The following is a 28,000-nucleotide window of genomic DNA, read 5'->3' as shown; positions in this document are numbered from 1 at the left end:
GCCGACGCACGTCTTTTGCAAACATCTTTATTAATCTTGTATAAAAATAAGGTCCATAGAGGGTCTTCCGAGCTAGGGCGGCGGCGAGGTGCACTTTATAAGTTACAGGCCAGGCTCCCGCTCAGGCTGAGTATGGCTATTGGAGGGAGAGGGTGCTACGACCAGTTTTTGGGGGGGTGGGGGGTGGGGGTGGAGTGGAGTGGAGGAGTCTTCAAGGCTAGTAGTCGGCAGGAGGAGAGGACGCCCGACCCAGCCGAGCTAAGGACCACCTTCTTTGAGCTCCAGCCTGCCTACAGCCTTTTAGAATCCACCAGCAGAAACAGTGACTACAGCGCGAGGTCAGTAGTGACCGGCAGTGGGGGTCCAGGGGGGCGCCGGCGAGCACTTCGACGTCCTGTGTCTGCACGGATGTAGGGCTGGTTCCGAAGATCTGGCGGGCAAAGGAAGCACATTGGCCCAGGCTTCAGGGCACAGGCTCATCTTTCTAAGGACTTGATTTTGTACACGTGGAAGGGGACACTCATTTACCACAGCCAGAAACACCACCCTCTAAAACATCCCAGCCATGTAGTGGCCCAGGATGGGGAAGCATGTCTGCCCCTCCCCCCCCCGTGCGCGCGCGCCCCAAATTCCCAGGCTTCCACCAGCACTGGAGTCACAGACCAGGTTATCTAGGTACCTGGGAGCTAAAGGGTCATCTCCTCTCCCAGGCTGGCCTCACAGAGGAGCCGGGATGTCCGCTTGCCGGTGCGGGCAGTGAAGGGCACTGTCTTCAGCACTGAGGTTTTGAGGAATAGAAGGTAGAGAGAGAGAGAGAGAGAGAGAGAGAGAGAGAGAGAGAGAGAGAGAGAGAGAGAGAGAGAGAGAGAGAAGAAAAACAGAAAAGGTAGCAAGAGATATGCAGACCAGGCATCTTGGCATATGAACGGCTTTGATCCCACCACTGCAGGAGCAGAGATAAGAGAATCTCTGAGTTTGAGGACAGCCTGGTCTACACAGCAAGTTCCAGGCAAGCCAGGGCTGCGCAATGAGAACGGAGGTGGGAGGAGGCAGCAGACCCCTCAGCGTGGGGAGAAATAGAGGAAGAGAAGGACATAATGGAGACTGGAGACGGGACAGTGGCCTGGCTCTCACCTGTGATGATGTCCTCGATGGCCCCATCTCGGTCACTCTCGTAGATGAGTGGCTCTTTCTGCTGCTTCCGTTTTAGCTCAGAGATGAGGTCCATCTGTTGTCGCCGGGCCTTGGGTGGAGACTGAGGAGAAAGGCAACCCTAACTTTAGGATACTTAACACCACACCCACTCCAGAACATCTGTGTAGTTCTTCACAGCAAGGATAGCCTGCTAAGGCAGGAGGGACCTATGCCTGCTTCCTCTCCTGGCTTCTGGGGCACTGTCCTTGTCTCTGGGCAGAATCTATGTCAACACTGAAAGTGTAGGGGTGAGACAGGATGAAAAGGATGCTATAAATTCCTGAATCCCATTCCTGAGCCTGGGCCTGGGGCCAGCTGCCTACCTTGGGTGTTGGAGGCTCTTCCCTGCCTGAGGTATCAGCAGCTGCTTCCTTCTTCCACTGTTCGACCTCCTGTTCCGCTTTCTGAGGGCCCAAGGCAGGTCTTAGTGAGAACAACCCTCCTTCCCTGTCTGACCCGGGACAGAAGCTGTCCCCACTGCTCTCAGGCAGAGGCTACAGAGGCCCCCCACACACACCCCACCCATCCGACACGTGTACCTTGTAGGCCTTGGTGAAGCGACTGAAGAGGGAAAAGAACATGGAGGGGGATGTGGTCTTGGGATTTTCTCCAAAGTACTCCACCACAGACTCATAGGCCTCCTGCAAGCACAACCCATCAGCCCTGCTGGCTTGGGCCCGTTGGAGCCTGAGCATGCTCCGTACCCCTTGGGATACCACATCCCTGTTCTCCCACACAGGATGGTCCGCTACTGTTCATCCCAGGATTCTGCCTGTGGCCACACCCCTCCAGGTCTTTGCTCCAACTGCACCCGACCCCTACCCCAACCCTAAGGCTTCAGTGGCCGGTGTTCTGTATTTCCCAGCTCACCTGAGCTGTCTTGCTGTCTGCCAGCAACTTGTCCATGGTGGGAGAGTTGGCCCTTAGGAACTCCTTGAGCACCAGGCAGTCATCTTGCCGCACAAACTCTCTCTGCGTCAGCTCCAGACCTCGCTGCAAGGAGCGCACGTCTCCCAGTACGCTGTCCAGGGACACTGGAGGGGACACCACAGAGTCGGGATAAGGCAGCATGCACACAGTTCTATCCTACAGTCCCCCCTGCATCCTCCTAACCACGTCAGGGGCCCAAGGACTGAGTTCCCTGCTCTCACCCAAGACCCCAGCGCCCCATACCTGAGCCTGCCTTGTCCAAAAAGTGCAGATCACTATGAAAACCCGTGAGCTGTGGGTACTTCTCAGCAATGACCTTCACCAAGTAGTGCAACAACGTCTGTTTCCGGTCGGTCGACTTCATCTCCAACAACTGGGCAAGGATCTGGTATAAGCCACCGGCCACCAACCCAGATCCCAGACCCCAGACCAGGAGCCCCATCTCACCGCATCCAGACTCTGAAGTCGGAAACCATAGGCTGCCCCACGCTTGCTACTGTTCATGTAGTTGCCAAAAGCCAGGACAATCTGGGAGAGACAAAGACTCAATAAGATCCAGGCTGGGGAAAACCCTTGAAGAATATATACGCCTCGGAAAGAAGGGAGGTGACAAGAAGCCAGCCTTCACATACAGCCCCTCCTGAATGGGCCCTTCAGTTCCAATGCACGTGCAACCTGTGCATACATCTCATGTGCACACTATTAACACTAGTAGTACACTCAAAATTTTAATCCTTCATTAGACCACTCCAGGCTGGCTTGCCACATCTCTTCCTCAATCCCCCAAAAGCTGTGTATTCTTGCCTGCAGACACTCCGCTGAACAGGTGCAGTGACCAGGTGCAGTGACCCAGTTACTCTCATAAAGCAATCCCCAGAGGGACTGAGCCCCGGAGAAGGAGCTCACGTGCGCAGTCACAGGCATGGCTGCTGTTGCCTTTGCCTGTCCCCTCCTCCCACCTTAGCTTGTCTATCAGCCAGCATGGGTGTGAGAAATGAGAACATAACCTTTGCTATATCCCAGGTGGGCAGGGTCTGAGTCTCCCTTTTACAGTACTTAGACTAGGCAAGGGTGAGCTCTGCTTCTCAGTCCCTTGCCCTGGGCTCTCACCTCTAGGATCTGGCGAAGCTTGTCAGAGGACTTGATAGACATAGAGGCTGCAATGATGGCGTTCAGTTGCTAAGGGTGGGATGAAGATGAGGTAAGCTGGAGCCTCCCAGCTGCCCTCTTGGAAGCTGAGCTCAGAGATGCCCTTCTTCCTACCCACCACACCACCCTGCCCGTCCTGCCCACACCGGCATGAGCAGCTGGGCCGTGTCTGGAAAGTTGCCCAGGAAGGTGAGTGTGTTCATGCGCTCCGGAAGTCTCTGGATGCGACTGAAGCGAAGCATGAAGCGGTCCTCCTCTGACAGCTCTTCCATCGGCCGCTGTTCCTTCTCGAATCGGGCTATGAGGCTACGCTCGTAGTCCGTGGGCAGGAAGCGGGTCAACAGCTCCAAGAAATCCAAGCTGAGAGTCTGTAGGTCATACCTGCATGAGGGAACAGGAGAGCGAGTGTCATTCCACACCTACAAGTTCCAGAGAGCGGGACTGAATAAAATAAACAACCATCAATATTTAGTCTGTGTACACAGCCTCAGAGAACAAGAGGTAGGAGTCCGGGACACCAGAAGCCTAAGTCCTGTCATACAACACTGGCAGATAGACAGCTATGAATCCTTTGGCTTGGGTGCCCGTGCTGGACAGAAGCAGGAAGAGAGTCAGGAGGTCTCAATCGGGGTTTAGACTCAAAGTACAGTCTCAGTTTTCTTGGTCTCAAACTGAGACAATGCTCCCTGACCAGGTCATGACCTGCTGGGACAGGTTTGGTGGGTTCTGTCCCACTTCTGGGGTTCTTACTATGCTCTTGCCTAGCCTAGTGAGGGGACTGGGCCACACCCCAGCCAGCACAGGTACTCACGTCTCGATGGCCTGGCAGATTCTGTCTGCTCCTAGGTTGCCCTTGCGCAGGGTGATAGCCAAATTCTTGGCCCGGTTGGCTTCAATGAGTATTGTCTTAGTGGGGGCCTTCTGGGAGGCCTTCCCCTTCAGAGCGCTGATATCCAGGCAGGGACCTTGGGATTTGGTCTTAAAGTGTTCCTCAAAGTCATTCATGTCTAGCTCCTAAGGGCGGCGCAAGGAGAGAAAGGCAGGCTGAGTGCAGCCGAGTCTGCCTACCCTCCTGGGATGTTAATCTAGCCATCCCAAACACCGGGCAGAAAACCAGTGAGCTAGCCTTGACAGGAGATACAGGAGAGACACAGAAAGATGGGACAGAGAGGATGATGACACAGAAGACCCAGATTCCTGGCTATTAAAGCTGACGGAAGCGCTGAACAGTCAGCAAAGCCGTAAGCAGAGACTTATTCCAGGCAGAGAAAATAGTTCCAGCAGCGGCCCACAGGACAGGGAACCCATTCCAAAGGGAAACCGGAAGCAGAAGCCCAGGGGGCCTTGGCTGTCTTGTGGGAAATGGGCAGAAAGGAGAGGGTCCCACTTGCGGGGCAGAGGAAAGCCTGCAGGGGTCAGGATACTGCCTTCTCCTGTCAAGGCTTGGAGTCTAGCTAACTTAGATGGTTTGTCTGTCCAATGGTCGTCTGTGTCTTAAAGCCCACACATACCCTGGGTTTCCTCGTCCTCATCTATAAACCAAGTGAAGTGAAGTCGGTGGCCAGCGTGACCCTGGTACCCACTCACCTGGAGCACCTTCTCGTCATTGAGCTCCGTGAAGACAGTGCCTGTGATCTGGCTGGGTTTCAGCGCCACCCAGTTAAGCAGTGGCATCCGGAACTTGGTCTGGATGGGTTTCTTGGCTTTCACCCCTGGGAGCAAGAAAGAGTGACGAGCAGTGCAGAGACCCTGGAGGGGACTAACCCAACCAGGCCTAACAAGACAGGCAGGAGGCAATAGAGACTCTTCAGTGGAGAGGGTCCTGAAGGACGACACTGAGCGGGAGGGGCCCTGTTCTGCTTCCCCGCCAGCCCTAGAGGACTGAGATTATCCACTCTACTTACCTGGGCCGATATCTGGGCCTTGTCCTCCAAGGATATCAGGGGGCCCTCCCGGAGGCGGTGGCGGTGGCGGTGGCACTGGTCCATCAGTACCAAGTGGGGGTGGCGGAGGTGGGGGAGGCAGGTCTCCAGGCAACGGTGGTGCAGGTGGCGGCTCTGCGCAGCCTGGGAGGGGCGGGGCCAGCGGGGGTGCGGAGGGAGGGGCTTCCTGCTGGGACTGGAGGTTAGGTAGTGGAGGTGGTGGTGGAGGTGGCGGAGGCGGTGGTGATGCTGCTTCGGGAATTGACTCTGCTGAAGGTGGGAGGTGCCCGTTACTTCTTGCCTGGGTGGGTGGGTCCTTGCCACCTCCCTCTTCTATGCGTCCAGAACCCATTTTACTGACCCACCTGCGTGTACCTGTGCCACGCCTACAATCTAACCTCCTTATCTTTCACAGCTAGGTCTATCCCCAGGATACCCTTCCCTGCCCGGGTCTCTCTTCCCTCCCCACCCCCACCCCCACCAATCCCGCTTCCCGGCATGAAGCTCCTGCACACCTGTGCTAGGGGAATCAGTGGACACCCTCGGAGCTTGTGCGTCGTCACCGCTTGGTGTCGCCGCAGCGCCTGGAAGGATCTCGATGGAAACGACGTCCCCCGGCCCCCGCAGGATGCGGATTAACCCCTTTTCCTCAAGCTCCTCCACCTTCAGTTCTAGAGCCGAGGGTCGCACCACGGTAGGGACAGGCACTTTCTCAGGTTCAGGGATTCGTCTGGAAGTGCCCATGGGGGTCGACTCGCTGAAGCGCTCCTGTGAGCCCCAGGAAAAGGATTAGTGCCCACTTGAAAGCTCTCTGGTAGACCGCAACCCCGCCCCAACCCTTTTCTGGGATGGACCGGGATGTCCAGCGGAGAAGACTCCTTGGGAAGCCTGACCTGTCGCACACCCCCATCGTGGCCCAGCCCACACCAAAGCTTACCCTCAGGGTCTCCAATTCCTTGCGAGCCTGGCTTAGCTGCTTCTCCAGTTCAGCGATCTTGGCCATGGAGTCGTTCTCTGTGTCCCGAAGCCGCTCTGTCAGCTGTGGTACCAGCACATGGTGAGCTACCACCCGCGGCCAGGCACTGGCACCGCCGGTGAGGGGGCGGCATCAGGCAGGCCTGCCTGGAGGGCTGGGGGAGGCTCCCACATCCGCTTGGCCTAGCGTGCCAAGGGTGGGCCGAGCCTGGCACCTGAACCCATATAAATTAGGAGGGAAAACCAAGGCACTAGTGCGAAGAGAGGTGGTAGAGGAGAGGGTTGTGCTGAGAGGCACCACAAGACCCAATTCACTCGATTCGAGATTTAGACTCTTCTCAGGGAGAAGGTGCCTGCCTTGCGCACAAGTCCCACACAGCGTGGGCGCTCCCTAAAGACTCATTGAGAAAGATACCAAAAGGATGCTGGATTCAGATTGAGGGCGAACTCAGGCAGACTGCCGCTCCCAGGCCACACCCAGAACTCTGCCTTCCATTCAGTACTTGCTACACACACAAGAGGAGCCCACCCTAGAGCAGCCTTCCTGTGGGCCTACTGTGTGATAGGCAGGCTCTCACCGTTGCCACCTGCTCCTGCAGTTCCTCCATGTGCTCCAACACTGCATTCTTCGTCTCTGTCTCCTCCAACAATGTCCCCACATCAAAAACGTTGTCCAGATACGCCTGGATCTGCACCTGCAGCTTGTCACTCTCAGTGAGCCGGAGCCTCTGTCCCCAGACAGCAGGAGTAGGGTGAGGTCTGAGGTGGTGGCGGGGAGGTCTATCCAACCACCACCACTACCCGGAGGAAGGTACTAGGACTCTAGTTTGATTTTTATCTTGACTGGTATAATTCATGAACCACACAATTCACTATTTTAAGGTTACTTCTTTCTCAGAAGCTCGGTACCCAAGAAGGAAACCCTAGACCAGTTAGGTTCCTTTCCCATTATCTCCCCCCAGCTCCTGGCTGCTATGAATCTTACTTCCTCCTGCTATGGGTTTAGTCATTCTGGCCATTCCTTTCTGTATTCTTTTTCCTTTTCTTTTCTCCTTTCCCCTCTCCCTTCCTCTTCCCCTCCCATTCCCTCGTGTGTGTGTGTGTGTGTGTGTGTGTGTGTGTGTGTGTGTGTGTGCACATGGGCACACACACGTGTTTCCAGTCAAGGTCTCACTATGCACCTCTGAGTGTACTGAAACTTACTCTGTAGACCAAGCTGGCCTCAAACTCACAGATATCCACCTGCCTCTGCCTCCATGGTGCTGAGTGAGATTAAAGATGTTTACCACCACCACCTGGCAACATTTCTTATTTTTAAAGGTCATATAATAGTCAGCTTTTATATTATACATATGTGTGTGTCCCTGTATGAGTTTATGAACACCACATGAGTTCAGGTGTCCTCAGAGGCCATCTGATCCCCTGGAACTTGAGTTACAGGAGATTGTAAGCCACCAGATGTGGGTGCTGGGAACAGCAGAGGGTCCAGGGACCTGGGTCCTCTCCAGGAGTAATAAGTGCTCTTAATTGCTACATAATCTTTCCAGCCCTACACTTGGCCTCTTGCATCTAGCTTCTCTCTCAAGGGTCAGACATGTTGAAGCCAATGCCTGACTGCACATGCTTGATCCAAATGTATCACATTCTATTGCACGGCTGTACCAGCCTTGCCCCCTCTAACTGTTAGCCAGTCCTAGCTTGGTTGGGGAAATCCAACCCCAAAGGCCTCACCCCTCTAGAAAGTCTCCTAGAGGAACCAGACCAGAAGCTGTGATTTCTCTTCTCACGAGTTCCTCTGTTCCCTCTTCCCAAGGCCCAGACCTCCAGCCTGAGCCAGCTCCCCCCTCTGTCCAGTATCTCTGAGTTCCCCATCACCGGCTGAGATCGGAGCATCCGACGGGACTGATGCTCCTGTGTCAAGACCCAGAACCACCTGAGCCTGTTCCAGGACTTCGGTGACAGATGTTATAGTATCCGTCATGTACCAGGGGCTCCTCTACACATCTGGAGTCATTGTCACCTCTGTGATTGACAGGCAGACAGACTCAGAAGGATGAACAGATGCATACAAGGCTGCGCAGCTACCAAGTGACAGAGGTGGGATTCCGTTTATTTGAGGGGTTTTTATCATTTGGGCGGGGAGGGGGGACAGTGAACCCCAGACTAAACTTGAACATGAGCTCCTCCTGCCTTAGCCTCGCAAGTGACATGACTGCCGGTATGTGTCACCAAGCCCAGCTTTCAGAGCCGATGCTCGAACTCAAGACCTGCTAACTACATACTAAATACCCCACAGTGAGTAGGCTGTTCAGTCAGGGATGGGGTACAAGGCTCACCTCCAAGTACAGGTCCAGACCCAGGTGAGTGAACTCATATTGCAGGAAGACACGGAAGTTCATATTCTCCACAGAGTGCACCACAATGTTGATGAATTGCATGCAAGCCACCTAGGGGGCAGGGGCACAAGCAACTCTCTGGACTTCTAGGTCAGGGTGCTGATATCTGCCCTTCCCATTTGTCTCCAAGCATCCCTCCCTCCCTTTCTCCAGTTTGCATTCCACTAACTCAGTCTTGTAACATCCAGATCCCCTTGGACCAGTCCCCTCTCCCCTGACATCCACCCTTTCCCACTGACAATCAGTCGGCTGTCATTTTGCTGAGCCAAGCAACCCAGAGTCCCACTCTGCTCCCAGCATGCAGTAGGGCCCAGCTGATCCTCAGCCCCCAGGGCTCCAAGCTCACCATGAAGTCAATGTTGCTGTCTTCGTGCCGGAAATACTCCATTAGCTTTTCAAATCGGTGCTGCTCCCCGCAAACCTGGAGAGGGAGAATGGCGGACACTGAAAAATAGGTCACACACTTCCTGTGCCATCTTCCCGCTGCCGCCCTTGTGCCCCTACAGGTTCCTCTCCAATTGAATCCAAATCTGGCCGTGTCACTCTTCTACCTCCAACACCACTCTAAATCTCACATACCCTACTCTGGCTGCACTAGCATTTGGGTGAATTCACACTGTTGGCAGCACAGAGAACCACCCCACCCAATCCTCCCACTTCTTCGTAGTGCCAGGGCAAGTTTCACCTTCTCAGTGAGGCCTTCTCTACAACCAGTTTCCTCCTCTGTGGCAACCCTTTCCCCATAACATTTAGCTTTGTTTGTTTGTTTTTCTTTTTCAAGACAAGAGTTTCTCCGTGTAGCCCTGGCGGTCCTGAAACACACTCTGTAGATCAGACTGACCTAAAACTCACAGAGATCCTCCTGCCTCTGCCTCCCCAGTGCTGGGACTAATGCTGTGCACCACCATTGCCCGGCCATTTAGCATTTTCTAATACTACATACATTGCTCATTTATTAGCTATTTCCTGTCTTTTCATTATAGGCATGTGCGTGTATATGTATGTATACACATAGGGATGCATGTATGTGCATGTGTGTGGAAGCCAGAAATCAATCTTGGGTGTGGTTTTCACCCAAGCAAATCCACCTTTGTTGCTGTTGTTTTCAATGTTTACTTGGTATGTGTTTGTCCCTGCATGAATAGATGTGTAAAAGGTACATGTGAGGGTGGCTGATGGTGACACACGCCTGTAGTGCCAGCACTTGGGAGTCAGAGGCAGGAGGATCTCTGTGAGTTGGAGGCCAGCCTGGTCTACAGAGCAAGGTTTAGGACAGCCAGAGCTACACTGGGAAACCCTGTCTCAAAAACAAACAAGCAGTACATGTGGTGCTCACAGAAGCCAAGAGCACCAGCGGATCCTCTGGAACTGATGTTACAGGCGGTTGTGAGCCTCCTAGTGTAGGGGTGCGAGTCCAAACCAGGTCCACTGAGCCTCATACCTTAGTATTCAGAGACGGGCTCTCTCGATAGCCTGGAGCTCACAGAGTGGGCTAGGCTGGCTATCACCAAGCTCCAGAAAACTGCCAGCTACTGCCTCTAGAATTAAAATCACATGCCACTAAACCTAGCTCACTTTCTTGTTTGTTTGTTTTGTTTTTTGAGACAGAGTTTCTCTGTATAACTCTGGCTGTCCTGGAACTCACTTTGTAGTCCAGGCTGGCCTCGAACTCAGAAATCCTCCTGCCTCTGCTTCCAGAGTGCTGGGATTAAAGGCGTGTGCCACCACACCCGGCTCTAGCTCACTTTTTTTAAAAAAAAGATTTATTTATTTTATTTTAGGTATCTGAGTGCTTTGCTTGCATGTATGTATAGGCAAGCGACCTGGTACCTGCGGAGGTCAGAAAAATGTTATCAGATCCCCCGGCGCTGGAGTTATGGATAGCTGTCAATTGCCATGTGGATGCTGGAATCAATCCAGGGTCCTCCGCAAGGTCAAGTGCCCTTAACCACTGAGCCATCTCTCCAGCCCCTTGGATTTTCGTTGTCGTGATTGTTGTCATTGTTTTTACCACTATGTAGCCATGCCTACATGGTGTTCATCAGGATCCACCTGCCTCTGCCCCTGGAGTGCTGGAATTAAAGGTGTGTGCTACTGTGCCTGGCCAACCCAGCTTTTTATGTGGGCTCATGGACTCAGATCCTCATTCTTGCAAAGCGAGTGCCTTATTGAATGAGTATTACTATCCCAGCCCTCCGATGCCTTTTCACCTATTTAGATATCCATCCTAAGGGCCTGCTTCTGTGCCTGCTACATAATCAGCCCTCAGTGAACATCAATAAAAGAATGAATGGACACACCCAGCCCCCTACCCCTGTTTTGAGGCAGTCTGTGCTGGGTTGGTTTTTACTTTGGCATTCCTCCCCCTGCACCCCCCCCCATGTTTTTTTATAGCTTAGGCTGGTCTTGAACTCACCATATAGCCGGTGATGACCTTGAAGCCCCAGTCCTCCTGGCTCTCCCTCCCAAATGCCTGCACCAAGCTGCTCAACTACCTCCAGCTTTAAAGATGATTTCATTGACTGGACATGGTGGTGCACACCTTTCATCCCAGCACTCATGAGGCAGAGGCAAGTGGATCTCTGTGAGTTCATGGCCAGCCTGGTCTATATATATCAAGTTCCGGGACAGCCAGTGCTGCAAAGTGAGACCCTGCCTTAAAACTTTTTTTTTTGATAAATGTGTGTGTGTGTGAGCATGTGTATGTGTGTGTGTGTGTGTGTGTGAGCATGTGTATGTGTGTGTGTGAGCTTGTGTGTGAGTGTGTGTATGTGTGTGTGTGTATGTGTGTGAGTGTGAGTGTGTGTATGTGTGTGTGTGTGAGAGAGAGCATGTGTATGTATGTGTGTGTGTGTGTGAGCGTGTGTGTGTGTGTGAGTGTGTGTATGTGTGTGAGTGTGTGTGTGTGTGTGTGTGTGTGTGTGTGTGTGTGTGTGTGAGTGTGTGTATAGTGGCAGAGGAGGGAGTTTCATGTGCCTGTGTGTACATGCAGAGGCCAGAAGACAGCATGGGTGTCCCCTCTCTCACTCTGCCTATTTCTAGGAGGCAGGCTCTCTCCTTGGACCTGGAGGCCATATTTCCTCAGCTAGGCTGGAAATCAGCAAGCGTCTGCAAGCATCCAGTCTCCTCTCTCTGCAGACTCGGGTTAGAGACTTTGACTTATAACATGGGTGCTTGGATCTGAACTCAGATCCCCACCGTCAGGCAGGGAGCACACTTAACTGCTGCACCAGATTTCCAGCCCTGTCACAGTGGGCTTATTTACCATGTCACTATGCAGGAACCTCCTGTGAGCTTGTAACACTACTATTCAGAACAGTAGCAAAATTGCAGTTGTGCAGTAGCAATGAAATAATTTTATGGTGGGGGGGGGGGGTCACCACAACATGAGGAACGGTACTAACGGGTCATAGTATTAGGAAGGCTGGAACCACTGTACTAGACCATACCCCTGACTAACTAAACCTGACATTCTGAATTTCCCCATCCCAATATCCTGTGTATTTCCCAAACATCCACCCTGTGTCTCCACATGCCCTATCAGAGGAGGCTACAATTTCTGGCAGCCAGACTCCAAGCAGTTCTAGAAGGATGGGGGGCAGAGGGGGAGGCAGGGGTGTTGGGTAGGAAAATCCAGTACCTCCTTGAAGTTGTCAAAGGCCGCAAGGATGATGTCGTGTCCTCCCCGCACGAGACATACAGCTGCCAGCAGCTCCAGTACCAGAGCCTTGGTTCTGAGAAGAGAAGGGGAAGGACAGGGGAGCTGGGGTGGGGTGAGCCTGGGCAGCAGGCTTGACAATGGGGGAAGGAGTTTTTGCAAGGATGGAAGCAGAAAACCAGTTAGGAATATAGGCCTTACCTGGGGCTCTTGTTGTTAAGGCTTAGAGCGATCTCATTGACACAGGCTGGGTGGTTCATAACAAGGCTGAAGCCGGACTGGGGAGAGAGGAGAGGTTAGCACCTCTAGGCAGGTCCCCAAAACTTCCAGCAACTCCCGCGTAGTCTGTGCCATGCTGTTCTGGCCTCTAGTGCTCCAAGCTTAGGACACTCCTCACATCCAGCCATTACCTCTTCTTAAGGAGCCAAGGCCCAACCCTGTCCCCTTTCCAAGGTCATTTTGTCTTGTCAAAAGCCAGTGCCAAGCACTGTGGACATAGCGAGGCTATGCAGGCATGTCCAACCTTTTGACATATGGGGCATATACAAAGTTGTAATCTAAGATGCCGACAGCCATGAAATAGTTACTTAAAAAAAAAAATCACACAAAATCCCATAACGTTTTAAGAAAGTTTACAGAGATGAGGAACCACAGAAGTGGAGCTGTACCAGCTGGCCCTCCCATGGACTCCACTACCCAACCATCCTTGGTCCCATCTGAGCCCCTTGCTTCCCCCTGACCACACCCAAGGCCATCTCAGCAGACCTGACATGAATGTAATCAAACCCAGGGCTTTCCCTCAAAACTTCCCAGCCTCCAGACCCCCACCAAAGCCCAGACCCCAGGCTCGTAGGGTTCCAGGCAAGAGGTGACCCAGGGTCTTAGGACATCAGCAGCTAGCACAGGTCCCAGGAGGACAAGCCATCTCCTGAGGCCCCAATCCCATGCCACCGGCTGACCTGGTAGTTCATGATGGCTCTTAGACACATGATGCACACGTGGACATCATCCTTCTGGCTGACGATTCGGGAATTCCTCAGCGCCTTCCTGCTGTGGGCAGGGGTCAGCCTGGTGGATGAGGAAGAGGCAGCAGGGTCAGACACCCTCCCCACAACCCCCAGCTTCCTGCTCCTCATACCAGTAAGATGCCTTTTGGAGTGAGGGGGATCGATCTAGGAACTCTAAGCTGCTGTCTCCTATCTACCTGACTCAGCTGGCCAGCTGAAGGCTGCCTTCCCCAGGGGCAGGCATGCTGGGGGAGGGAGTGAGGGTGGGCCAAGGAAGCAAAGGCCCTTAAAATTACTTGGTTTTTTAAAAGGGCTGCTGTGAGCCAGGCACAATGGCACATGCCTGTAATTCCAGTATTTGGGAAGTAAGGGCAGAGGACTGGAACTCAAAACCAGCCTGGGCTACATAGTAGGGAGTTTGAGAGCTAGGTTATATGAGAGCCTGTCTCAAAAAGGAAAGGAGGGAGGGAGACAGGAAGTAGAGAGGGAGAGAAGGAAGGAGGAGAGCTTGCAAGTGGAAAGCCCACCAGGGATAGATGGACCAAGCCTGGAAATAGCCAGACAACAGTAATGTCGCCACAAGGTGGTGCTCACAATCACTCAGCCTCATCTTCCATCTTGAGAGGCACACTAAACTCAAAGTGCCTAGATTCAAGAACATTCCAGCTTACTACTTCAGTAAAGTGAATGGCAACAGTAGTTCCATATTGGGGGAGTCGGGTGAATGAGGCAGAGTCTCATGTAGCCCAGGCTGGCCTCCTTTACAGCTATATATCACCATACCCAGCAATAGTAGATACCACCTTTGTATATGCAAGCCACCAAGCCCCAGCTATCCTCCTATCTCCCCAGTACTGAGGACCCAGGTACATGCCGCTGTGCCCAATTTTTACATGGGCGCTAGAGACCCAAACTCAGGCCTGCACTCTGACACAGAAGCACTTTACCCACCAAGCAGTCTCCTCGGCCCCCAATCTGTTCTTTTGAAACAAGATCTCTCACTGGGACCTGGGACCCACCAGTGAGGGTCGGCTGCCAGGGATCTCCTGTCTGCCTCTCCAGTGCTGGGATTATAAGCACACAACCACTGTAACCAACTCTTTACTTGGGTGCTGGGGACTGAACTCGGGGCTTCGCAAGGCAAGCGTCTTCTAACTGGGCCATTTCCTCAGCTTCAGGAACACCTTCTTCACAGGCTAGTTTGGATCATGTGATTAGCTCCAGCCTGACACCTAGTATGGAGCATACTGGGTATTCTATTTTCTTGACCCCCCTCCCCCAAAAACTTATTTGAGATTTTCATTTTTGGAGAGCTGCTAACCATATCTTCCACATCATCCTCTGGACAGTTCTGTAACTCTTCCTGCCACACTGGCCAGCCGCACCTCTCCCACTGGGCCCTCGTGGCTGCTTTGCCACATCAGCCTTTCCTAGATTGCTCAAATGTGTCTCAGTCTTTGTTCATGCTGCCCCTCTGTCCCATCACTTGCCTATCACAAGTGTGTCACTTGTCAGACATAGTTCCAGTGTCACCTCCTCTGGAAAGTCTTCCTGGTAGCCCCCCCCCCCTCCAAGAAATGGGCACCTCCCTTCTCAGAAATCCAGGTCACAGCTCTGCGATGATCTATCACAGTAAATTGACTTCCCACTAGACTGAGGTCCCCAAAAGCAGAATTTACCTGTCTTGTGGGCACTTGCCACTAATATGTGCTATTTAGTAAGTGTCGGAAAAACTGATTGCTATGTAAATGAAGGAAGGAAGGAAGGAAGGAAGGAAGGAAGGAAGGAAGGAAGGAAGGAAGGGAAAGAAAGAAAGAAAGGAAGGAAGGAAAAGAAAGAAAGAGAGAGAGAGAGAGAGAGAAAGAAAGAAAGAAAGAAAGAAAGAAAGAAAGAAAGAAAGAAAGAAGGAAAGAAAAGAAAGAAAGAAAGAAAGATATTGCAAGGTCTTGGGGCTTAATAAGGCTAGGGGGTGTAGCTCAGTGGAAGAGTACTTGCCTATAATGCCTGAAGCCCTGGACTCAAGTCCCAATGCCATACATACACACTTATACACACACACACACACACACACACAGTGTGTGTGTGTGTATGCATTTACATGTATATTTATATGTATGTTTATATGCATATATATACATATATGTATATGTATATATGTATGTGTGTGTATATATATATATATATATATACACATATATATATATATATATATATATATATGAATGAATGGCTGTGGGGATGGCCAGTTGGTAAGATCATTTGCTATGTAAGCATGAAGACCTGAGTTCAAATCCTCAGCACCCAAGTAAAAGCCATGCTTTTCTTGATCAGCTATTGGCACACACACACATGCCCATATACCATACTACACATATATACACACAAGTAAATAAACATATATTTGGTCCCTCAGACCCAACAGAGGAAACTGATGCTCCAGGGTTATCTCCTTCTCTCTCCCTGCATCCCAACAAGATGGCAAGATATCCTATGTCAGGATGAGGAGATTGGTCCACAGTACCTGAACTCAGGAGTGTCAGCTGACTGCTCTTCCAACCCACCACCCACAGAGTGGACCCAGCATGCACCTGCCCTCAGCATGCACCTACCCCCAGCATGCACCTGCCCCCAGGTGCCTATGTACGTACCGGGGAGAAGGGGGGCACCTGGAGGCCACACAGGGAGAAACAAGGGGTTAGAGAGGTACAAAAGGGGTCCTACCAGCCCCCAAACCCCCTCCTTATTCCAGTCCCCCTCAGATTCTAGCCTCTGGTGTCTCCAGCTGAAAACTCAACACATCTGATTCCCCCATACTGAACTACACCTCCCGCCAACCCTCAGGGCCCTGTTTACATGTGGCAACGGGGGTCTCTGTTCTCCATTCCCCTATCAACCCATCTAGGGCCCTGCATACTTGATGGTCAGGCGACTTTTGGGCACAGATGAGGGAGGTGCCTTGCTGAGGTCTTCCACAGACTGGTCCAGGGGCTTGCTCTTCTCTGCACCAGAGGCCACACTGTCTGTGCTTTCCATGTCATATCTGGAGATGCAACGCAAGGAGTTTGGAGACTCCTCCCACAAGGGACACTTAAAGAGGAGACAGAGGGACGTGCAAAGCAAGACAGATCTGCAGGAGAGTTTGCCATCCCTGTAGGAGTTTGTCATCATTCATGGCTCCTGTTTTTGTTTCTTGTTTCTTGAGACAGGCTCTCATTATGTAGATCAGGCTGGCCAGAACTCACAGAGCTCTGCCTGTCTCTGCCTCCCAAATTCTGAAATTAGAGATCTGTACCACACCCAGCTCACCCATAGCTCTATGGTGAGCACAGTGAGGGAGCAGGAAGGTCCCTTCTGGGCACGGGTGGGCCTTCGGAAGATCCATGGCCCAGAGCCAAGTCCAGCTTTCCTGGGATGGGGGGGAGATCAGTGCCTGCTCAGAGAGCTAGCGGAGACCCAGGAGTGTGTGACCAGGACACTGAGAGGAGGCATGAGGGCTGGGGCAAGGAGCTTACGCAACAGAGCACTGGGCAAAGGCCAGGTACTCAAGCAGGACATCCAGACCCCGGTTCTCTTCATTGAGGAACTCCTGCACCCACCTGCAGAGCACAAGGTTCCCTGAGTTACATCATCCAGAGTGGACTCTGCCCTAGGGAGCTATGAGCAGGCAAAGCAAGAGCCCTTGGCTGGCCTTGCCCCAGAATATAACACCATCCCCCACCCTCAAGAGACCCAGGGATACCAGGGGATGCTGAGGGCCTGAGCAGGACCCACAGCCCAGCTGTGTATGGAAATCCAGCCCAGGCAACAGGAGAGGAAGGAAATGGTCCACAGGGCCAGCCTGTGATGGAGAGGTTGGAAAGCCCCGGAGGCTGCCAGAGTCACAGTTTTCCTAAGCTTACCCAATGTGGTTTGTCCTCAGGGAAGTCTCCAGTTCCCGCAGCACCTGTGTAGACTCCTGAACTCGCCTCTTAAACTAAGGGCCAAAAAAAAAAAAAAAAAAAAAAAAAACAAGGAGTCTGTGGGTGGAGCCCAGACTCCCACAGTCCTGAGGCATCGGCCAGAAGTATCCACCCGCAACACACATTCAAGGCCTTTCACGTTTAGCCTCCCCCACCACCTCCACACACCTGTGCAACAGAATAAACGCTGGCAGACGACATGCCTTCCCCCCAACATAGACTACCGGTATACCCACACATGTTTGAAGATACAGGGTGCCCAGACATAACTCTATACAGAGATCCAGTATACACACTCACGCATGCACATCTCTACACAGACATACTGGGCATGCATGCATCAAACACAAGCATGTACATCCACACAGGAGATCCACAGATCTGTATACCCAGGGTGGGTGCCTACCTACATGCCCATTTGTTTATATATGGGATACATACATATGCATCCATATTTTCTACCTCTCTCTTTCTCCTATGTATGGACTCAGGGATACACAAGGACAAATATACCAACAAATCCCAAAGCACAGATTACACACATGCACACATGTCTATGCATGAATACACAGGGTGCACATATGTATACATATAATACAAATGCATACAGGAATGCCCATGTAAGCACATGTATGATATATATATATATATATATACACACACACACACACATACACATTGGAGGATGCAGGACAGAAAGAGGGAGAATAGGAAGGGAGATATATACCCCCAGGTTGGACATCCAATCAGATGCTACCTTTCGGCTGACCCCACCGGTATCCAGGTAGCTCTTCAGCTTCTGGATGTAGGCTGCAGGGGGATTCTTGACTTGAAACCGCTCCTGGGAAGATGAATGGAGTGTACAGAGAACCCATCACAGCTGCCCAAAGACCACTGGAGAGCTTTCTCCCCAATACCCCTTCTCAGCTCTGACTTGAGGTTTCAGACCATCTTAAACTGCTTCTGAAATACCAAAGGCACAAACTTTGGCCATGTGGAAGACTTTAGCCCCGTGCCTGATATGTGCCTTTCCTGGGGCCAGAGGAAAAGAGGCCAGTCCAGCCACAGGCCCTGCTTTGGGTTATTCATTCAGGCCTGTTTTTCTCCTCCTGGACTAGAGTGGAAAGGTTAGGCAGGGGCCAGCTCCCTGGCAGGCAGACAGCCCATCTCTAGGATAGCTGTCCTGCCTCTCTGCTTAGGTAGGTACCTGCATGTGTTCTTTTCCTATATTACACTGCCCCAGGTCCTCACACAGAAGCACAGACCACAGCAGAGGTACACCCCACCACAAGACCCCTACCTTCCCAGCCCAGAACCATCTGATATTCTCAGACACCCTCCTCTATCTTCTACTCTCCAGTCTTTAAGCCCCTCTGAGAATCCAGGCAGAACTCTTCAACAGAGACACCGAGTGCAGTTCCAGAGCCTTTAGAGCGCTCCCAACTCTGTCACGGGCCAGCATTACCAAGATGGATGCCCGGCTGGTATGTCCCAGTCCATCAGTGGAAGGGTTTGCTGGTTCTGGGGGGAGGCCAAGGGGCTCTTCTCTCTAACTCCCTACCTCCCAGCCCCCAGACTTCAGCTTGAAAGTAGCTCCTACCTCTTCCTCTTCACGATCTTGCCTGCAGAAGCCAGTCACCCTACTCCACCTCTGCCCTGGGAGGGAGCAGCCTGGGACCCCAGGGCAGGGAGACCCACACCCGTAATCCCAGGACTGTGAATAATGGTAATGTCTCTGAAGGCTAAGGCCGAAGGAACGTGAGTTTGAAGCCAGCCTGAGCTGCATAGCAAGACTCAGTTTCAAAAACAAAAACAGAAACCCAAGCGTTATGGACGGAGCTCAGTGGTAGATGCTTGCTTAACATGCATGAGGCCCTGGGTTCAGTCCCCAGGAATACAGCCATGGCCACCTGTCCAGGACACACCCTGCTGATGACCCCCTATGGTTTCTGATCAGGTCTTTCAAGGGAATATAGACAGAGTCCTGCAGTGGGCCCCCAGCCACCTTGGTAGACAGTAGCCCCTGGGCAGCAGGCAGGCCCCTCTCCTGCCAGCTCCTGCATCCTCAGAACAGGGTTCTCCAAGAGTAGAAGCAAGAGCAGTTGAGCCCTCCAGGCACCCACCTGGTCACAGATGAGCTCCCATTTCTTCTCATTGTCATACTGGCTCAGCAGCTGGACCTTGTCTGGAGGCAAGTTCATACAGTTCTGGGGAGATGGGAGACAAAGGGCCCTGAGTCCGAGGCTCCAACACAACCCAGAAGGAGAGAATGACCATTTTCAGGGTATCCACAGTGCTTCCCTCAAAGATGTGTTGTCCTCACCCCGGCAGATAAGCAGTGTTGTCCAGGGAGAAAACTGAAGCCCAGAGAGGTAGGGCCACCTTCCCCCAAGGTCCCAGGATCCCAGGGCCCCAGAACTGGAAGGGAACCTGAGGTCAGAATCCACATGTGACCGGGCCCTGCCACCATACAGATCTCCTCCTGGCACATCTGGCATGAGGCAAGTTTGTGCAGTCTTTGGGGATCCCCAAAGCCTCTAGGCTCCACTGGAGCTAAGGATGCATGGTCCCTACCCCCATCAAAGTGAGAAGCCAGCAGGAAAGTCAGCTCCTGACAGGCCCCACTGGGACCTGCTGCCAGGGTCTTATTCCCACTGAGCACCTTGTATGCACAGACTCGGTCACTAGGAGGCTGAGGGGACCTAGAGCGGTGTGTCATCCAGCAGGGAGTCCCAGACAGGTATGTCACCCCTGCCAAGGTGGGGAGATTTGAGCAATGGACGTCATTCCATCACAGACTAGGCACGACACTGGGCCTGTGGTACTGGTATGGCCCAGGCTGGGACTCTCCCTCACACACCTAAGATAAATCAGCAGTATCCCCCGTAAGGCCTTTCCCCGTAGCCTCATGTTCTTGTCACAAGCCAGATGTACAGCTCAGCCAGGGTTGTGGATTCAAGCGGGTGTCGCTGGAAGCAGGGGTCCTGGTATCCCCAGGGTCTAGCAATCCCTCCTACCAGACATAGAGAACACGGCCAGTTCGCCCCAATCCAGGAACTCTCAAGTCTAACAAGGACCTAACTATATGTCAGTCCCCCAATGCCAGTTTTGGTCTTCATAGGGTTCAGTTTAGCCTGGGTCTCCACCATGGGTATGGGATCCCCCAAGGAGCCCAGCCCAAGGCCTGGGAATTGTCTGACACCCACTCTGGTAATTCAGGCTATCTACTCTCTGACCCTGGCTCTGAGAAGAGGCCATGGCTGGAGCAGAGAGGGAGCCACACCCACTCAAGACTCCTTAACCAGCTTCCTCTCTTGGGTGGCAGGGTTAGGTCTGGGGCTCTGTCCAGACCTCGCCCCAAAATCACTGCCCTGACTCATCCTCAGAGAACAGGAAGCTGGGTATCATCAGCCCCCATTGCCTAAGCTTTCCGGCTGGGGCCCTCCTTGTGAGGTGAAACTGCCCACCTACCGCACTCCAAGGCCAGCGGGGGGCTGAGGTACGTCATCCCTGACCCCATTTCGTAAGTCAGCCTGAACTGAGGAAACTGCACCAGGCTTGTTCTTGCCGCATGACAGAGTCTTTCCAAACGGGGTCTGAAGACTGTGGAGTGGGACCTACTCTGCTTCGGGGGGGCCTAGGAACCTACTTTTTCTCTCTATCTGTCTGGGGGGGGGCTGAGGTGCAGCAAGGCCAGGGGAAAGAGGAAGTAGGAAGCCAGGCCTAGCAGGATCCTGGGGCCGGGGCCAGACACGGCGGAGGGAGATGGGCATTTGAGCCCTAGAGAGGACAGCATCTCTTTATGAAATGGCTGAGCCTCCAATAACCTAGCAAACCTTTGTGGCTCTAGAATGGCCCGGGACTTCTGACTTCAAAAACGTCCCCAACGCTCATATTGAACAAGCAGCGTCACCTACATGCATTTCATGTCAGCCACTGACCTCCTCTTGTCCTGATCACCATCATTGATACTGTTACTCTATCAATCTCACAGGCACTAATTAACTCAATGACCTACCCAAGGTGACCTTATGAAGACAGTAAGAGGAGGGGGAGGTGACTGGATTTTAGCCACAGTCGTCCCCCCCTGGTTCATAACCTTCAGGACCACTCCAGAGTTAGTGTTAGGGACAGACAACCTCTGCATGGACTGCCTGGTGGACCTGTCTCAACAGAAGGCAGGGTGTCCCTTGTCCCTTAAGCTACCTGGGACTTTTCAGGCCCCGGGCCCACGTGCCAGCCTGCCAGACAAGCTAAATTTAGGCTCAGAAATCAGAAATAGCTCTGACAGCACTCAACACTCATTAGCAGCTGCTCCCCGACTGTGGCTGTGCCCACCAAGGAGCCGGGTCTCCAGGGAGCCGGAGATAGGCTAGCAAATGCCACTCATTCTGGGTGAGGTAGGGCCACCCTCAAGGCAGGAGCCAAAGCCCTCACCAGGGCATCCAGCAAAGAGGTATCCAGTGAGCAGGGACTAGGTTAAGCAAAAGGATGACTGGCATTGCTCAAATAGGACCAGGAATGGATAGGCAATCTGCATGTATGCCAGGTACATCTGCCTGCTGATGAGACGGAGGAGAGACGGCAGCTGTGATGCAGAAAGACTGGTGCTAAGTTCAAAAGATCCAGGCTCTGAACCCACCTAGTCCGACAGCTTCTTGGCCTGTCAGCCTCAGCTTCCTCCTCCATAAAATGGGCACAAGCCAGCCTGCCCTCCCACTCCCAGAGTGCCCGGGGAATATTCAGAAGCGATGTTTTGACATAATATTCTCTGGTGTCCTATCACTAGGAAGAAGCTGTGGGGTGCAGGAAACTGGGGGGTCCATAGAAGACCTCAAGGCCTTGAGGATGTTTGGCCAAACCTGTGCCCTCCCTTTTCTCCATGTCCCATTGCTTCAGGCCAAGTGAGGAAGCAGCTAAACTTACCTAGATGGGGTGTGGCCACGCAAAGGAGCTGACACTGAACATTGGGCACAGGCCTATTATAACCCCAATACTGTGAAGGCAGAGACAGGAAGATAGCTCCAGGCTTAAGTGAGGCCAGACTGGACCCACAGTAACACAATGTATACAAATAAATAAGGAAGAGCTTAATCCCAGCACTTGGGAGGCAGTGGCAGGCAGATCTCTAAGTTCAAGTCCAGCCTGATCTACAAAGTATGTCCCAGGACAGCCAAGGCTACACAGAGAAACCCTGTCTGGAAACCTTCAAAAATAAATGAATAAATCGAATTGGTTCCATTCATATTCCTATTCGACTGTGTGGAGACAACTTTATCTCCCTGCCCCGCCTCCGAAGACATCAGAGACAGACCCCAGCTGTACTTCACCGAGCAGACTCATGCTCTGAGCCTGCCACTCCTTGCACTGTGGGCCTTGTTGATTTCTGAGACACTGTCCCAGGAGACCCAGGGCTCTGGCCACATCTGGACATGACCACACCCTACAGTTTTGCTTTCGGCTTTTACAGAATCTGGGCCCCATCCCACTACCCCACCCCTTCCCCCACAGCCCTGCCCCTTGAGGTCCAGGAAGCTCCTGAATGTGGACCCCCAAGTCCAATGTCAGGTGACCCCAGAGCTCAGCATGACAGGCCGAGAATTCCAAGGCTCCTCCGTCCTCCCCCCACCTCTGTGAGGTATCGACCTTGGCATTCAAGCCGTTTCTGCACAGATGCAGAAACAATTAGTTGCACGCATCACTTAAAATCCCGGATACAGCCTTACAGGAGCCCTAACAAGCAGTTCCAGGCTTAGAGGAAGCTATGCTGTAACCCAGCCTGCATCGGGGACTGAGGACCCCAAAAGCTACCAGTTTCTCTCATCTAAGCTCCAGGTTCTCCAGAGGAGAACAAAGGTCAAAGCGTGTGGGAGCCAGAACACCACACCTCACCATGCACATCGCCCAGCAAGAGAACAACAACAACAACAACAACAACAACAATAATGAACATCCCCTAACACGCCTTTGGTCTCACTTCCCTCTAAGTATTGTAACCTATTACCAACTCATTTAAACACCCACAGCAAGCACACCAGTTACTATTATAACCCCAAGTCCCAGATGGGAAACTGAGGCAAAGAGCTAGTAAGTCACTTGCCCAAGGAGACCTAGATAACAATATGGTTTAAAAACACAGGGTTTGGGTTTTTTGTTTTTTTTTTTTTTTGATTTTTGGTTTTTGGTTTTTGGAGACAGGGTTTCTCTGTGTAGCCCTGGCTGTCCTGGAACTCACTCTGTAGACCAGGCTGGCCTCGAACTCAGAAATCTGCCTGCCTCTGCTTCCCAAGTGCCAGGATTAACGCATTCATCACCCCTGCCCGGCTAGGGTTTGGGGTTTTTTTCCTCCCCAAAATAAGGGCACTGGGGTCCTGGCTGCAGACAGCCCTAGCCCCAATCCTCCATCTGAGAAACCAGGAACAGCCAGAGTAGCTTCCTGCCACCCAGTACCCTACACTTCCTGTTGTTACCCACACTGAGTTCTTATTCACTGGGGGGAACCCCCCCCCAGCACACTATGCGTGTAGGGAAGTGGAGGCCTCCCACCCCCTCCTCGGGTGCACACCGCTGGCTGCTGCTACCACCGTTAGCACCAGGCTACTCCACCCCTGAAGGGGAGCTGGGCCCTCCCTCTCGTGGTTTCCGGCCTCAGGCAGTTTTCAGTCTGGGCCTCATGGCTTCTAACCTGTGTAATGACAAAGGAGGCTGCCTGGCCTGTGTTAGCTGAGATCTGGAGGTGACTCAGTCATGCCTGGCAACCTAGGATGTTCTTGTGGGGGAGGGGCACGGGGCCTTGGGGAGGCACCGGACAGCTCCCCTCACTCACTGTAGAGAATGGTTACAGGCACTTGCTCCTTGATAGACCCAATACCTAGCCCTCTACCTCCGCAATCCTAGGAGGCCGCCATATACCTATTATCCTCTTTTTAGGCGTGAGAAACACTGGAACTTGCTGTGAACTTGCCCAAGGTCGCACACACGAATTAAGCAACAAGGATGAAAGTCATCTGCCAAGCTGCCACGGTCCCCAACTCCACCCCCCTTCAAAGGCAGGGAGAACCAAGCCACCTTCCAGAATCTTGAATTCTCAAGAAAAAAAAAAAAATGCAGAGGTGGCCCAAGGGCAAACACCTGCCCCTGCTCCTCTCATCCAGCCCTTTGCCAACTGACCCTGGGTGCCACTGTGAATCATGCCCACTGCCCTGCATTTCAGGCCAGCATGTGCTAGCTATGCCTGCTGGGAATGTCAGCCATGGCCTCTGCCCAACCCAACAGCTAACCACAAGGCCACACCCCAGTGAGATCCACTGTAGGAACAGTCCACCATGGGGACCGAGTAACACCCCAAGCACTAAGGGGTCCACCTTTGTCACTGCCCAGCAAAGTGGAGTGTCCAATCTTTTCTTCATCACCAGTCCCAGAAGTGGAAGATAGAACTCCAAAGACCTCTAAAATGCTTAGAGCTGTCCGGACTGCCTCAAACTACCTGATAAAGTGCCCACGTCCTGGGTATGAGTAAGAGCCCCCCAGTAAGCCGGACCCTCACCCAGCCCTGCCTGCATACAGTACTACTCAGCTTCACACAGACACCCTTAGGCACTCTCCCTTATTCCTTTACCCCAGGTCCACAGGCATCAAATCACCGGGGCCCTGTAGCCAGCCGTGTACATTGCACTCCTGGCTGTCCTGGACAGGGTGGCTTGCCATCTCAAACCTTTGCTCTGCATGCCTCTCAGAGAAGACAGAGAAGTGTTGGAAGACACCCAGCCTTGGGCATGGGCGTAGGAGAGGCGAGAGCTCAGAGCCTGGCTGGCTGGTGTGTTTCCACCACCACAGCAGGCCTGTGTAGTTGGGGCAGCCATCGCTCCTCCGCGGTTGCTAAGGCAGCATTCGAAACCCTGGCTCAACCTGCTCTTTCTTGCCACCCCCATTTTAAGCAGGGTACCCCCTTTCTTAAAGCCTTCTTGGAAAGGTAGTACCCCACCATCCACCCTTGATGGGAAAATGTCTCTTTGCTCCCCTTGCCTGGCTGGTGGAAGCACCCCAAATCATAAGGAGAGCACCGTGGCTAAGAGAAGAGGAAGTTTGGGGAGTTGGGAATCCTACTCCCTACCAAAGACGAAGAGGCTAAACTTGAAATGACAGGTTCCCAGGGCCATGTGACTGGGGAACTGTGTTCCCCTATCAACACTGGGGAATCCATAGGGTGGGGCCCCCATAACAACTTCAAGTTCATTTCATGCTAGACAGTCCCTAAAGACTGCGCATGACCCCAAGAGTAGAGGTCAGATGGAGCTACACCCACTGGTAGACTCCTGATTTCACCAATCTTTAGCCCTGGGTGGCCTCAGGCAGAGGTCAGGGCCGTTAATCCAGGTGGGGCTCATGACCCTAATGGTGAGGGAACAAGAAAAGCCAGTTCTCAACTGTGTGACCTGAAGATGAGTTTACCCACCCCCAGAGGATAAGGGACAGCTTTGAAATCCAGGGGACCGGAAAAGGGATGGGTAAGCCCTGTGGGTGCTGCTGCCCTAGGCTTCCACTGAGCCACCAGGACACTCTGGAAGGTTCTCCTGACATTCCCTCCAAGCCCTGGCCCTCAGGGGTTTTCAGCAGCATTTCCTATCCGACCATCACAGCCGAAAATCCACCCAGGGCAATTAAGTCTTGCACTTGACTTTTGGAATTTCCACTGGTCTGAATTATTCACAAGGCTCCTTCCCATTAGTGTACCTGACCTAACAGATTGGCCAAGAACTATCCCTTATCCATAGACACACCCATTAAGGGAAAATCGAACCCATGGCCCTCCTGACAGGCTGAACCTGCCATCACCCAGGCTCCTAATATGACCCCCTCCCCCACTTGCTCAGCTCTGCTGAGCTTGGCCAAGGCCTGGATCTGAGGAAGAGGGAGTTAGGGGCAGGTGGAGAGACAGGGAAGTCCAAAGCTAGCCTAGTGTGAAATGTCCCTCAGAGTCCCTATTTGTCCCCAAGTTGAGCACTTGTGCCTTCACAAGGAGAGACCCCGCCCCATCTCAGAGGTCCCCCCAAGCTCCTCCTCTCCTTCCGAAGCCAGGATTCTCAGGAACTGTTGCCCCTTTGAGACCATGCAAAGGATCTAGCAAGTCAGGCCTACTGACTCGCTCGCTTGCCAGAGAGAGGAAATGCTATCCAGGAGGTGTGGAGGACAGAGGGTCAGCACTTCTTTGCATCCAGAGTGAGCCTCCTCTGGACTCCCATCCTCAGACCTGCAACATCAGCCTACTGAGACTGGAAAATGCCTCTAGGAAACAGCCCAGCCTTCCCCACTGTCACCCGGTGTCCAGCCAGGGATGCCTAACAGGGATGCCACTGGGCAGCCACCTACAGAAGACAGCAGGAAAGAGTGCTGGGGTGAAGAGGAGGAAGTGAAAAAGACTGGCCTTTCCCCTCCCCTACTTCTGCCTCCCAATGCCTGCACAGCCCACCCTATCAGAAACACTTTGAACCACTTAACTCCATGCTCAGAGTTGATGAGTTGATGGCTCCCTCCCAGAGGCCCAGACTTCAGCTGCTACTCCATCCTAACCCACCCTTGCCTGCCCCAGTTTCCCAAGCAAGTGACAGCCAAGAGGGAGGGGAGCCTTCCAGATTTCTGTTCCACTCCAAGCCAGAATGACCAGCCTATCCTGGCCCCACCCTTCCTAAGCTTACTCCTTTCAGTGGTTGGGGGTGGTCCATGATGAGGGAATGACTGCAAACACCCATTCCGGGACATGGTGGGGGTGATAAATACAAGTGGAGGGTCTAAGAGTCCAACTCCTACGCCAGACACCAGAACAACCCAGGACTGAAGGCTCCACTAGGTCTACAGCTTCCAGAAGGTTAAATTATAACCCCTTTCCTCTTTGACCCTGAGACGCAGAAGGGCAAAGCGCTCCAGACTTGCACCCAGCCGCTGGGCCTGCGTGCAGTGGAAAAGTGGGCGCCAGCCCCCTCCCACCTGGGGCGCGTTTGGAACTCAACCTTATGAGACATTTTTGACACCTTTAGAACTAGGAGCATAGGAAGGGGGTCGATGGGGGGGTCTCTTAAGAAAGCTTCCTGGAGGGGGCTAAAGAAAGTTTCTTGGGGGGGGGGGTGCCAAGTCACTCTGAAAGATGACAGTGTTACTCCTACCCCTCTGGAGGGACAGCAGGTGGACCAGGGATCTCCAAGCCGCACCTGAGTCCCAAGAGGCGGGGACGCATGCGGAGCCCCTGTCATCCCTGGCTCCTGGTGCGCATCAGGTCACACTCACCAAGACCCGCGTGAACCTCTCCTCCAGCTCCCCGGCCGCCGGCATTGGTTGCTTGGGGACGGCTGGCTGCTTCGGGGGCGACGCGGTGGGGCCCGCGGGCTGTTCGGCGCTGCCAGCCGCGTTGCCCATGGTGGTCCCCACCCAGCCGGCCAGGCGCCTCCAGCCTCGGAGATCCAGTTTTCCCTGGGGGTCGCGGACTAGGCTCCGGGAGCCTGGAAGCGAAGGGCAGCGCTGTGTGGCGAGGCTTGGCTAGGTGGCTCTCGGCTCAGCGGCGTGCAGGGGCCGGGGCGCGGCGTCCCATCGCGGCGGCCCCGTCCGAGGGAGCGGGCGGCGACCGAGGCTCGGGGAGGAAGTAGGGTTGCAGGCGGCCGGGGCCAGAGGGCTGGGCCGGGGGCAGGAAGCTGCGGCGCGGGCTCCCCCCTCGGCGATTTTCGAACTTCTGCTGCCGCTCCCGGTGCGCGCAAACCGCAGTTCTCCGCCGCGCACCCGGCCCCAGGGGGGCGGGCTGCAGGGAGGGGGCGGGCGCGGG

At 53.4% G+C, this 28,000-nt stretch overlaps 1 protein-coding gene across 11 annotated transcripts; it reads right to left on the bottom strand.

Annotated features, from left to right (window-relative positions):
- Positions 1-10: 10 nt before the first annotated feature.
- Fmnl1 (formin-like 1) lies at positions 11-27,909 on the bottom strand. 11 transcript variants are annotated; one of them, XM_006533839.3, is made up of 28 exons: positions 27,472-27,660; positions 19,314-19,397; positions 17,918-18,031; positions 17,131-17,204; positions 16,744-16,827; positions 16,146-16,271; positions 15,841-15,897; positions 13,184-13,292; positions 12,426-12,502; positions 12,207-12,300; positions 8,913-8,987; positions 8,507-8,617; positions 6,749-6,898; positions 6,133-6,234; positions 5,711-5,963; positions 5,178-5,465; positions 4,861-4,985; positions 4,085-4,287; positions 3,420-3,654; positions 3,235-3,303; positions 2,572-2,652; positions 2,368-2,497; positions 2,065-2,228; positions 1,734-1,835; positions 1,518-1,598; positions 1,135-1,255; positions 680-778; positions 11-430 (listed from the first exon to the last, which is right to left on the bottom strand). In XM_006533839.3, exons 1-27 carry the CDS (start codon positions 27,598-27,600, stop codon positions 687-689), a joined length of 3,330 nt encoding a protein of 1,109 aa, XP_006533902.1. In that variant the 5' UTR covers positions 27,601-27,660; the 3' UTR covers positions 11-430; positions 680-686. The 11 variants fall into 11 exon arrangements, with proteins under 11 accessions (XP_006533902.1, XP_006533903.1, XP_006533900.1 ...); XM_006533840.3 differs by having other exon boundaries at positions 5,178-5,462; XM_006533837.3 differs by lacking the exon at positions 680-778.
- Positions 27,910-28,000: the final 91 nt, after the last annotated feature.

This window comes from Mus musculus, chromosome 11 (assembly GCF_000001635.26).
Source record: "Mus musculus strain C57BL/6J chromosome 11, GRCm38.p6 C57BL/6J".
In the NCBI taxonomy this organism is placed as follows: Eukaryota; Metazoa; Chordata; class Mammalia; order Rodentia; family Muridae; genus Mus; species Mus musculus.
Note: the sequence above shows the minus strand (reverse complement) of the source record. Positions and strands in the feature narration are given on the sequence as shown.